General features: G+C 35.8%; 1 protein-coding gene across 1 annotated transcript; it reads left to right on the forward strand.

Annotated features, from left to right (window-relative positions):
* On the forward strand, positions 11,341 to 13,071 carry LOC107615215 (DELLA protein RGL1-like). The gene has a single exon (XM_016317314.1). The coding sequence runs from the start codon at positions 11,341 to 11,343 to the stop codon at positions 13,069 to 13,071; it is 1,731 nt and encodes a 576-aa protein (XP_016172800.1).

Genomic DNA, 13,603 nt, shown 5'->3' on the forward strand with positions numbered 1-13,603 from the left:
GGCGTTGAACGCCAGCTCCATGCTTGTTTCTGGCGTTCAGCACCAGCTCTTCTCAGGGTGTATTCCTGGTGTTTGAACGCCAGGATGTTGCTTGTTTCTGGCGTTCAATGCCAGATCCATGCTCTGTTCTGGCGTTGAACGCCAGCCAGATGCTCCTTACTGGCATTTAAACGCCAGTAAGTCCTTCCTTCAGGGTGTGATTTTTCTTCTGCTGTTTTTGATTTTGTTTTTAATTTTTGTATTTATTTTGTGACTCCACATGATCATGAACCTAATAAAACATAAAAATAAAAATAAAATTAGATAAATAAAAATTGGGTTGCCTCCCAACAAGCGCTTCTTTAATGTCAATAGCTTGACAGTGGGCTCTCACGGAGCCACACAGGTGATCAAGTCAATGTTGTAGACTCCCAACACCAAACTTAGAGTTTGGATGTGGGGATTCAACACCAAACTTAGAGTTTGGCTGAGGCCTCCCAATACCAAACTTAGAGTTTGATTGTGGGGGCTTTGTTTGACTCTGTACTAAGAGAAGCTTTTCATGCTTCCTCTCCATTGTTACAGAAGGATAGCCTTGGGCCTTAAACACAAGGCAGTCCCCATTCAATTGAAGGACTAATTCTCCTCTATTAACATCTATCACAGCTCTTGTTATGGCTAGGAAAGGTCTTCCAAGGATGATGCATTCATCCTCCTCCCTCCTAGTGTCTAAGATTATGAAATCAGCAGGGATGTAAAGGCCTTCAACCTTTACTAACACTAATCCATAAGCTTGTCTTACTGACTTGTCTGCCAATTGTAATGAGAATAAGGCAAGTTGTACCTTAATGATCCCTAGCTTCTCCATTACAGAGAGTGGCATAAGATTTATACTTGACCCTAGGTCACACAGAGCTTTCTCAAAGGTCATGGTGCCTATGGTACAGGGTATTAAGAATTTGCCAGTATCTTGTCTCTTTTGAGGTAAAGTTTGCTGAACCCATGTATTTAGTTCACTAATGAGCAAGGGGGTTCACCTTCCCAAGTCTCATTACCAAACAGCTTGGCATTCAGCTTCATGATGGCTCCTAGATATTGAGCAATTTACTCTCCAGTTACATCTTCATCCTCTTCAAAGGAAGAATAGTCTTCAGAGCTCATGAATGGCAGAAGGAGGTTTAGTGGAATCTCTATGGTTTCTATATGAGCTTCAGATTCCTTTGGGTCCTTAATAGGGAACTCCTTCTTGCTTGAGAGACGTCCCATGAGGTCATCCTCAGTGGGGTTCACGTCCTCTCCGTCCTCCATGCATTCGGCCATATTGATTATATCAATAGCCTTGCACTCTCTTTTTGGATTCTTTCAGTATTGCTTGGGAGAGTACTAGGAGGTGTTTCAGTGATTTTCTTACTCAGCTGGCCCACTTGTGCCTCCAAATTTCTTATGGAGGACCTTGTTTCACTCATGAAACTTAAAGTGGCCTTGGACAGATCAGAGACTAAGTTTGCTAAATTAGAGGTATTTTGTTCAGAATTCTCTGTCTATTGCTGAGAAGATGATGGAAAAGGCTTGCTATTGCTGAGCCTGTTTCTTCCACCATTATTAAAGCCTTGTTGAGGCTTTTGTTGATCCTTCCACGAGAAATTTGGATGATTTCTCCATGATGAATTATAGGTGTTTCCATAAGGTTCACCCATGTAATTTACCTCTGCTATTGCAGGGTTATCAGGATCATAAGCTTCTTCTTCAGAAGATGCCTCTTTAGTACTGTTGGATGCATTTTGCCATCCATTCAGACTTTGGGAAATCATGTTGACTTGCTAAGTCAACACTTTGTTCTGAGCCAATATGGCATTCAGAGCATCAATTTCAAGAACTCCCTTCCTCTGAGGCGTCCCATTATTCACGAAATTTCTCTCAGAAGTATACATGAATTGATTATTTGTAACCATGTCAAAAAGTTCTTGAGCTTCTGCAGGCATTTTCTTTAGGTGAATGGATCCACCTGCAGAATGGTCCAGTGACATCTTGGAGAACTCAAACAGACCATAATAGAATATATCCAGAATGGTCCATTCTGAAAGCATGTCAGGAGGACACCTTTTGGTCATCTGATTGTATCTTTCCCAAGCTTCATAGAGGGATTCACCATCTTTTTGCTTGAAGGTCTGAACATCCACTCTAAGCTTGCTCAGCTTTTGAGGAGGAAAGAACTTAGCCAAGAAGGCTGTGACCAACTTATCCCAGGAGTCCAAGCTATCCTTAGGTTGTGAGTCCAACCATGTTCTAGCTCTGTCTCTTACAGCAAAAGGGAAAAGCATGAGCCTGTAGACTTCCGGATCTACTCCATTAGTCTTAACAGTCTCACAGATCTGCAGGAACTCAGTTAAAAACTGATAGGGATCTTCTGATGGAAGTCCATGGAATTTGCAGTTCTGTTGCATTAGAGCAACTAATTGAGGTTTCAGCTCAAAATTGTTTGCTCCAATGGTAGGGATTGAGATGCTTCTTCCATCAAACTTGGAAGTAGGTGTAGTATAATCACCAAGCATCCTTCTTGCATTATTGTTGTTAGGTTCGGCTGCCATCTCCTTTTCTTGTTTGAAAATTTCAGTAAGGTTGTCTCTGGATTGTTGTAATTTAGCTTCTCTTAGTTTCTTCTTCAGAGTCCTTTCAGGTTCTGGATCAGCTTCAACAAGAATGCCCTTTTTCCTTATTCCTGCTCATATGAAAGAGAAGAGAACAAGAAAAGAAAAGGAATCCTCTATGTTACAGTAAAGAGGTTCCTTATTGTTAGTAGAAGAAGAAAGGGAATAAGAGTGAAGAAGAATGGATAATCCAAACACAAGGGTGAGGATAGGAGCAGAGATATGAGATGAAGAGAAGTGTTAGTAGATGAATAAATAAATAGAAGGAGATGAGAAAGAGAAGAATTCGAAAATAAAATAAAATAAAATTAAAAATTAAAAATCCGAAAATTGAAATTGAAATCAAATTAAATTAAAATTAAAGCAATTAGTTAATTAAAAAAGAAATTTGAAAAGAGGGAAGGGATTTTCGAAAATTAGAGAGAGAGAGTTAGTTAAGTAGTTTTGAAAAAGATAAGAATCAAACAAAAAGTTAAGTGGTTAATTGAAAAAGATTTGAAAATTAAATTTTGAAAAGATAAGAAGTTAGAAAAGATTTTTGAAATTAAATTTTGAAAAAGATGTGATTGAAATTTATTTTGAAAAAGATTTGAAAAAGAAATTTAAAAAAGATTTGATTTTGAAAATTAAAGTTGATTAGTTGACTAACAAGAAACAAAAAGATTTGATTTTAAAATTTAAAGATTGGACCTTTCTTACTAGGCAAGTAACAAACTTTATATTTTTGAATCAATCACATTAATTGTTAGCATTAATTTCGAAAATGTAAAATAAAAGTAAGAAAAAGATTTTGAAAATTAATTTTGAAATTTTCGAAAATCATAGAAGAAAAATGAAAAAGATTTGATTTTTGAAAAAGGTTTGAAAAAGATAGGATTTTTAAATTGAAAATTTGATTTGACTCATAAGAAACAATCAAATTTCAAAAATTTTTGAAAAAATCAACTCAAATTTTCGAAAATTATGAGATAAAAAAAAAGGAAAGATATTTTTTTTATTTTTGAATTTTTAATGATGAGAGAGAAAAACATGAAAAAGACTCAAAACATAAAAGTTTTGGATTAAAACAAAAGATGCATGCGAGAACACTATGAATGTCAAGATGAACACCAAGAACACTTTGAATGTCATGATGAACATCAAGGACTTATTTTTGAAAATTTTTTAGAAAAGGAAATATGCAAGACACCAAACTTAGAAATTTTCAATGTTTAGACACTATGAATGCAAAAATGCATATGAAAAACAACAAAAGACACAAAATAAGAAAATATGAAGATCAAACAAGAAGACTTGTCAAGAACAACTTGAAGATCATGAAGGATGCAATGCATGAATTTTCGAAAAATGCAAGAAAGAGATAAACATGCAATTGACACCAAACTTAAAATTTGACTCCAGACTCAAACAAGAAACATCAAATTTTTTGTTTTTATGATTTTATTAAATATTTTTTTTGGGTATTTTTCGAAAATTAATTGGAAAAGGAAAATAAGGATTTCAAAATTTTTAATAGGAATTCCAGGAATCTTGCAATGTTAGTCTAAAACTCCAGTCCAGGAATTAGACATGGCTCACTAGCCAGCCAAGCTTTCAGTGAAAGCTCCGGTCCAAAACACTAGACATGGTCAATGGTCAGCCAAGCTTCAGCATGTAAATCAGACATACAACAGCTAAGTCATTAAATTAACTTGCCTCTATGCTGATGATTTGGAAGCCTCAGTCCAAAAGAATTTAAACATGGCTTTACAGCCAGCCAGGCTTCAACATTTTTCATGAAACACTAGGATTCATTCTTAAAAATTCTGAAGAACATAAAATAATTTATAAATTTATTTTTTTTTCAAAAATAAGAATAATAAAAACAAAAACTTAAAATTAAAATAAAGTTACCTAATCTGAGCAATAAGATGAACCGTCAGTTGTCCAAACTCGAACAATCCCCAGCAACGGCGCCAAAAACTTGATAGGCGAAATTGTTATTCAAATGTAAAATTTGTTGTTCGTTCTCTCCCTGGCAATGGCGCCAAAAACTTGGTGCACAATACCATGGTCCAAACATAACTTCACAACTTCGCACAACTAATCCAGCAAGTGCACTGGGTCATCCAAGTAATACCTTACGTGAGTAAGGGTCAATCCCACGGAGATTGTTGGTATGAAGCAAGCTATGGTCATCTTGTAAATCTCAGTTAGGCGGATAATAATTGGTTATGGAGTTTTCGAATAATAATAGTAAGTAAACAGAAAATAAGGATAAAAATACTTATGTAAATTCATTGGTGAAAATTTCAGATAAGTGTCTGGAGATGCTGTATGGCTCTAGAACGTTTGCTATCCTACTGCTTTTATTCAATCCTTTCTTACTCCTTTCCATGGCAAGCTGTATGTAGAGCATCACCGTTGTCAATGGCTACATCCCATCCTCTCAGTGAAAATGGTCCAAATGCTCTGTCACAGCATGGCTAATCATCTGTCGGTTCTCAATCATGTCGGAATAGAATCCCTTGATTCTTTTGCGTTTGTCATCACGCCCAATAATCACGAGTTTGAAGCTTGTCACAGTCATTCAATCCCTGAATCCTACTCAGAATACCACAGACAAGGTTTACACTTTCCGGATTCTCATGAATGCCGCCATCAATCTAGCTTATACCACGAAGATTCTGATTAAGGAATCCAAGAGATATGCGCCCGGTCTAAGGTAGAACGGAAGTGGTTGTCAGTCACGCGTTCATAGGTGAGAATGATAATGAGTGTCACGGATCATTACATTTATCATGTTGAAGTGCAACGAATATCTTAGAATAGGAATAAGTTGAATTGAATAGAAAATAGTAGTAATTGCATTAAAACTCGAGGTACAGCAGAGCTCCACACCTTAATCTATGGAGTGTAGAAACTCTACCGTTGAGAATACATAAGTGATAATATGGTAGACATGGCCGAGTGGCTAGCCTCCCATGAAGGTCTAAGATAGCATAAAACTAATCAAAGATTATCCGAAGATGGTCAAAAATAGACCCCTAAATACAATAGTGAAAAGTTCTATATATACTAGACTAGCTACTAGGGTTTACAGAAATAAGTAATTGATGCAGAAATCCACTTCCGGGGCCCACTTGGTGTGTGCTTGGGCTGAGCTTGAATTTTACACGTGTAGAGGCTTCTTTTGGAGTTGAACGCCAAGTTGTAACGTATTTTCGGCGTTCAACTCTGGTTCGTGACGTGTTTCTGGCGTTTGACTCCAGAATGCAGCGTAGAACTGGCGTTGAGCGCCAGTTCGCGTCGTCTACTCTTGAATAAAGTATGGACAATTATATATTTCTGGAAAGCTCTGGATGTCTACTTTCCAACGCCATTGAGAGCGCGCCATTTGAAGTTCTGTAGCTCCAAAAAATCCATTTCGAGTGCAGGGAGGTCAGAATCCAACAGCATCAGCAATCCTTTGTCAGCCTTTTATCAGAGTTTTGCTCATGTCCTTCGATTTCAGCCAAAAATTACCTGAAATCACAGAAAAACACACAAACTCATAGTAAAGTCCGGAGATGTGAATTTAGCATAAAAACTAATGAAAACAACCCTAAAAGTAACTAGATCCTACTAAAAACTACTAAAAACAATGCCAAAAAGCATATAAATTATCCGCTCATCAGATGGCAAGTTGAGGGTGGAAGTTCCCTCTCTTGTCGTGATGTGGATGTGGAGAAGGTGGAAAGACACACTCCTTCGATGTGAAAAGGCACTCTCCTTCGTGTATCCTCTAGGAGAAGGTGGAAAGGCACACTCCTTCGATGTGGAAAGGCACTCTCCTTCGTTTATGATCCTCCTGGAGATGCGCAACCTAGAGACCAATGTCTGGTTTAGCTACCAGATGTGTCGGGTTCTGGAAAAATAACCGACACGTGAGCTCACGGCCAGTAGGATAGTCATTCATCATATGCATATGTGTGCTTTGTTTGCTATGCCTTAATTGGGAATGCCTAATTGATATATATCACTTGCTACTTGTATTATCTGTTCATTACTTGTGCTTGAACTTGTTTGGTTGTTTGCTCCTGTTGCATTATGGATGATGGAGGAATGGAGGAAATGGAGAAATGGTTTGGTGTTAGGTGTGGATTGAAATTGAGTAAGTTAGGTAGATTTAGAATACCTACCCCTGTTTATGGCTTCTGTTTAGTACTTAAGTTGGATAACTGAATATACGGAGTTCTAGGATTGCCTATGACATTCTCAGGACCTTATTTATTATACGCGTGGCACTTTTACCATGCTGAGAACCTCGGTTCTCATTCCATATTTGTTGTTGTTGTTTTTCAGATGCAGGTCGAGAGGCTCCTCGCTAGGCGTCTAGATCTTGTGAAGCAAAGTAATCCTTAGGTGTATTTTGGTTTTCTGTTGTATATATATATATATATGTATTTAGCTTACTCTCTAAGTAACTTGTGTATGCTGTTCCTCTTAGAGGTTGAGGGAGAGATAGGAGTTTACTTTGGTATTTTAGTGTACTTTGGGAATACTTATGTAGATATATATATATTCTCCGGCCAGCCTTAGCTTCCCAGGCTGAGTGAGGGGCTAGTTATGCTGTTTCCTTGGCTTTCCTTTATTCTTTTGCTTATCTTTATCATGTTCCTATTAGGTTTCTTAGCACGCAAGTAACTCTTTCCATTGAGCGTTGCGCTTTTCATTTTTATGATCTTGTTTCAGGTCGTAGCGGTCGTAGCACCTTGCCACCTCTGTTTTACATCCTAGGTGTAAAGCTTTGTGTGGTAGGGTGTTACAATATACAAACTGGAGATATATTTAAAGCCCGGTTTGCAAATTGTCATTTTGATGAATCAAAATTTCCAACATTAGGAGGAGAGAATAAGCTTCCTAAAAAGGAACTTAATTGGAATGCATAATCGTTGTTGCATTTAGATCCTCGATCAGGGCTATGTGAACTAGAAGTTCAAAAGATTATACATTTGCAAAGGATAGCAAATGAATTACCTAATGCATTTTCTGATACAAAGAGGATAATTAAATCCTATATACCGGCTGAAAATGCTCCGATTCGAGTTGAAGTCCCAGTCGAATAAATTGCCACCGAAGCAAATTCACGCCAGAAGCGTGGCAGGCCTGTCTGTTCTAAAGACAAAAATATTCGGAAAAAAAGAGGTAAATACTATTCTTGTTAAAAAAACATAGTAAAGACACCTGCAATTGTCCAAAATTCTGATATAATTTTAACTCCAGAAGACGTTCAAGTACCTGAAATTTGTGAAAATGACGAGATCTCGATAAATTATGGTTTTACAAGAGAGAAATGGAACCAAAATAAGACAATTGTCAATAAAATATTTGCATATAATGTGGCATTAAATATCATGCATAAAAGTAAGGATCTTGAGCCAAGATCAGTCGAAGAATGTCGACAAAGAAATGATTGGCCAAAATGGGAAGAAGCCATGAAGGCTAAGTTAGACTCACTTACAAAATGTAAAGTCTTTGGACCTGTAGTCCGTACACCAGAAGATGTAAAATCTGTTGGATACCGATGGCTATTTGTGAGAAAACGAAATGAGAAAAATGAAGTCGTACGCTACAAAGCTCGACTTGTGGCACAAGGTTTTTCACAAAGGCCCCGTATAGATTATGAAGAAACATATTCCCCTGTAGTGGATGCGATAACATTGCGTTATTTGGTCAGTTTATCCGCGTATCATAAATTACATTTGCATTTAATGGATGTGGTAACAGCCTACTTATACGGCTCATTAGTTCGTGATATCTATATGAAAGTCCCTGAAGGACTAAAGATATCTAAATCATCCAATGAATATTCACAAGGGTTATACTCAATCAAATTGCAAAGATCTTTATATGGTCTGAAGTAATCTGGATGAATGTGGTATAATCGTCTTACTGAGTATCTGGCTAAAAACGGATTTAAGAATGATGATATCTACCCATGTGTTTTCATAAAGAAATCTACATCTGGATTCATTATAATTGTTGTGTACGTTGATGATTTAAATATCATTGGAACTCCTGAAGAGATTTTAACAATTATAAAAACTCTAAAAGAAGAGTTTGAGATGAAAGATCTTGAAGAGATTTTATATGGATAAGTCACATCCATTAAGTACCCCAATGATCGTAAGATCTCTAGATGTGGAAAAGGATCAATTCCGTCCTGAGGAAGAAAATGAAGATATCCTTGGTCCTGAAGTACCACATCTTAGTGCCATTGGAGTGCTAATGTATCTTGCGAATAATACACGACCCGATATATCATTTGCTGTGAATTTACTAGCAAAATATAAGTTCCTCTCCAACCAGAAGACATTGGAATGAAATCAAACAAATCTTTCGATATCTTCATGGAACAGTTGATATGGGACTATTTTACCCAAATGGATCTAAGTCACAATTAGTTGACTATGCTGACGCTGGATACTTGTCTGATCCATACAAAGGGAGATCTCAAACAGGATATCTGTTCACATATGGTGGTACAGCTATATCATGGAAGTCCACGAAATAGACGATAGCAGCAACCTCCTTTAATCATGCTGAAATACTAGCGATTCATGAAGCAAGTCGCGAGTGTTTTTGGCTCAGGAGTTTGATCCAATATATTCTGTCATCATGTGGACTGATTGATCAAAAAATAGCTCCAACTGTCTTGTTTGAAGATAATACAGCATGCATTGCACAACTTAAAGGTGGATACATCAAAGATTCGCTCAAGTGATAATCTGGCAGATTTATTTACAAAGTCACTCCCAAAATTCTCCTTTGAAAGATTGGTACATCAGATTGGGATGCGCCGATTTTGAGATATTAAATGATGTCGACAAGAGGGGGAGATTGTACTCTTTTTTCTTTCGTCAGGTTTTTTCCATTGGGTTTTTTTTATAAGATTTTTAACGAGGCAGTTCCATCACTAAGGATATTGTACTCTTTTTTCTCCACTAAAATTTTTCCCATTAGGTTTTCTTTAGTAAGGTTTTAACGAGGCATAATCCTGAATGGTCATCTAAGGGAGAGTGTTGTGATAAGGTGATGATCTGGATGCCCATTTATTATGGACAGTTTACATTCTTTAAAGTGAATGACATTAAAGAGGTATTGAAAAAATAAGCATGTTACCTCTATAAATAGTAGAATGTAGTTTCACATTTATACACACCATCAATAACAAATATTTCTCTCTCTCTTTATACTGTTAATATCTCTCTATTTACGCTTTTATTCTTTTATTTATTTTACAACAAATATAAAATTTATCCATTTATTGATGTGGCAAAGTTTTGGGGGATGATTATTAATTGATTTTTATTATTTTGTTTATAAGAGTATTACATATATGCGAAAAGCATTAAATAATTTTTCGACAATACAAATATACAATGCTTTTGATGTGTCACTCGAGGCTTGCTTTGATCTTGCCATTTGTTTCGATAATGACATATCCATTAATTGTTGACGGCTGAAGTTGATGAAACCAAGGAAAATATCCCCATCCAAAATTGCATGATTCGCCACAAGTCCTCCCTCAATATTATTAGCTGATAATGAAGTTTTCTAAAACTTGTGTACATATAAAAGTGAAGGTGGAAATAGAAAAAAAAATTGTTATTTTTGTATAAATTAATTATGAGGAGTGTTAGGGCCAGCAATTTTTGTGGTTTGTAACCATTAATTGGTCATCAATAGTGTTTTTAATAGTGTGAGATTAAATTCAATGGTATAGAATCATTCAATTTTCTCTTGATGGTTAAATGCTGGCCAACTTTTTAAAAAATTGCTGCCCCCTAAACTTTTTCATTAATTATTATATAATAATTTAATTAAATTATTAGTATGAAAATGATTTTTTATTTTTTTTATTTTTATTAATTATTTCTAATATAAAATTACAATATAAACAAAAACAATCATATTTTTTTGTATTTTTTTTTGTATGAATCCCGCTAGGAAGCCAATGGAATATTTATACAATGTGTACAATGGGTTATGAGTTAAAAAATAAACATCACTCATACTATTCAGAATAACCATTCGGGTACTAGGGATAATAAACATCTCATGTTATGAAACCACTCATCCCAAAAGTTTAAGCTAATAGGAAAATGTAACACTAATAGTTATATCTCTAATACTGAATCCAGTGACGGAACTTGAAACAAAATTTTGGGGTGGAGATAGAAAATAATTGTCAAAATATTTTTGATATGTACCCCCATTTAAGATAAGCTCGTCTAATCTCATCTCTCTGGTTTGGGTGATATTGCCAAATTTAAAGCCGTTTTTCAATATCTCGTTCCAAAAAATTAAGGTTAAAGTGAACTTTTGAAGGTTATATCTCACTTTCTTCGTTTTTTAATAAATTTTTATTTAGATGCATTGTTAGTATAAAATAATTTTATAAATATATTTAATTATATAATATGAAAGCAACAAAAATAACAAATTTTTTATTGCGTAATTATTTAAAATACTGAATATAATTAGACAAAATTTATAAAACGTTTCTTGAGTAACTTACAAATTTTATCTTCAAAATATTCGATTTTGAGTAGTTTCCACACTAACATAGTAACATGCACAGACACCATTGCCATAAAACCATGTATAAATATGGAAAGAAGGGCAAAAGGCTCATTGTCGGAGTGTAAAAGACTGCTGATACCTTTCTTGAGTTCTATTCTAACTCAACATGGTGAGCGAGCGTTTCTCTTCAACAGGTTTCAATCTCAACGGAATCCTTGACGGTTATGGTTCAATACAAGAAGAGCATGTTGAGTTTCGAGTGGAAGACACCACCAACACCTCAACAATAACGGAATTTCTTGGAGACATGAATAACAATAATCCAATCTCTTATAATGAGAAAAACGAGCCCCAGCAACATGATGATTTCAAGTTTGATAACTTGGTGCTAGAAGAGTTCAGCTTTTACCCTGATCCACATCAAAAGACACAACCATTATTATTGCCACAAAAGAATAATAATAATCAATCGTTAGTCAGAAAAACAAGTTCGGTTGAACCACCACGGTCGCCACCTCCGCCTCCTTCATGGGAGCTCCTCTGCAGTTACGGAAGCAGGATCCAGAGGTTAGGACGGAGAAACTTAAGCGGCGCCAGCGAAGAAGCGAAAACTAGCACTAGCATTAGTCCCCAGAAGTTATCAACAGAGGAAATAGTAAGATTGGCAGGAGCAAGGTATGTGCAATACTCTTCACAATGGCAAGATAATTGGTTCATGCCAATGCATCCTTATGCTCAAATTGGTTTCATGATTTTGTCTGAAGAAGAAAATAGGGACATTGACCTTGCCCAATTTCTCCTAGCTTCAGCTGATAAGATTGGGTGCCAACAATTCGAGCGTGCAAATTCATTGCTCCTTCAATGCCAATGGAATTCATCAAATCTTGGGAACACAGTTCAGAGACTCGTCTTTCATTTCTCTTGCGCACTAAAAGAAAGGCTGAATAGAGAGATAGGAGGGATGGTGTTAGAGAGGAATTCGCAGAGGGAACTGGTTGAAGCAATGCAAATGGATCATAACTCGGCGATTGCATGCCATCAAAAGCTTCCTTTTAATCAAGTGATGCAATTTGTTGGTGTGCAAGCTTTGGTTGAGCATGTTGCATCAAAAACCAAAATCCATTTGATAGATCTTGGGCTTGGATATGGGCTGATGGCGACAGTTCTTATGCAAGCTCTGGCAGAGCGAAGCGAAAAGCCGGTCGAGCTTGTGAAGATAACTGCCGTTGGATGTGGAAGCAAGAGGGTGCTAGATGAGGCAGGGAGGAGGTTGGTGAGTTTTGCCAAGTCCTTGAAGTTTCGCATTTTGTTTAAGACAGTTTTTGTTGAAGACATTACAGAATTAAGGGAAGATCATTTTGAGATTGAAAATGATGAAGCTGTGGCCGTGTACTCTCCCAATACCCTGAGGATTTTGGTGCCAAGTCCTGATTCCTTGGACAACTTGATGAGGGTGTTAAGGAAGATTAAACCGGCTATTATGGTTGTTGTTGAGATTGAAGCAAACCACAACTCCCCTTTATTTGTGAATCGATTCATTGAGTCCTTGTTTTTCTTTTCAGCATATTTTGATTGCATTGAAACGTGTCTAAATCAGGAGAATGAGTGCAGGATGAGATTAGAAGCAATATTATCTGAAGCAATACGAAACATTGTTGCATTGGATGACAAAGAGAGAGCAGCTAGGAATGTGAAGATACATGTTTGGAGAAGGTTTTTTGCGAGATTTAGAATGTTTGAAACTGAATTTAGTGAGTCATCGGTATACCAAGGTAATTTGGTTATTAAAAAGCTTGGTTTGAGTAACATTTGCACGTTAGATAAGAATGGAAAGAGTCTTATCATTGGATGGAAGGGGACCCCAATTCACTCCATCTCAGCATGGAAGTTTCTTTGAAGGTCATCGTACAAAAGTTAATATGATTGCTAAAGAGTATTTACAAATTTCATATATTAATTGATTAATTATTAATTATTGTGAACGGTGTGGTAGTTACCAACCGTTTGGTTTGTATCCAATTGTTCAAATAAGAGCAAAAAGTCAAGAACTGTTGCTCCAGGAAATCACTTTGTAATTGAATTTGAAAAAATTCTTTGTTTGCCAATAACATGTCTCTTAAAAATTTAAAGCATGCTTTGTTTCCTATGTGCAACTATAAATATTTTTACAAAATGTTTTAGAAAGAAGTGTGCTTTTTAAATATGGGTTTATCTATTATGTCTTAGGATATATGTTAAGATTATAAAATAAAAAAGTTTTTATTGAAAATATAAAAAATTTATCTTGTGAGTCTAAGATTTTAAAAATATTTGGTAATAAAAAAATATTAACCAAAAACCGTCAAAATTTATTATTTTTGGCTTTATTTAATGATTTTTTAATAAATTAAATGTTAAATAAGACAAATTTTGCCTGATTATTTTTTGTT

This window comes from Arachis ipaensis, chromosome B09 (genome assembly GCF_000816755.2).
Source record: "Arachis ipaensis cultivar K30076 chromosome B09, Araip1.1, whole genome shotgun sequence".
NCBI classification, from domain to species: Eukaryota; Viridiplantae; Streptophyta; class Magnoliopsida; order Fabales; family Fabaceae; genus Arachis; species Arachis ipaensis.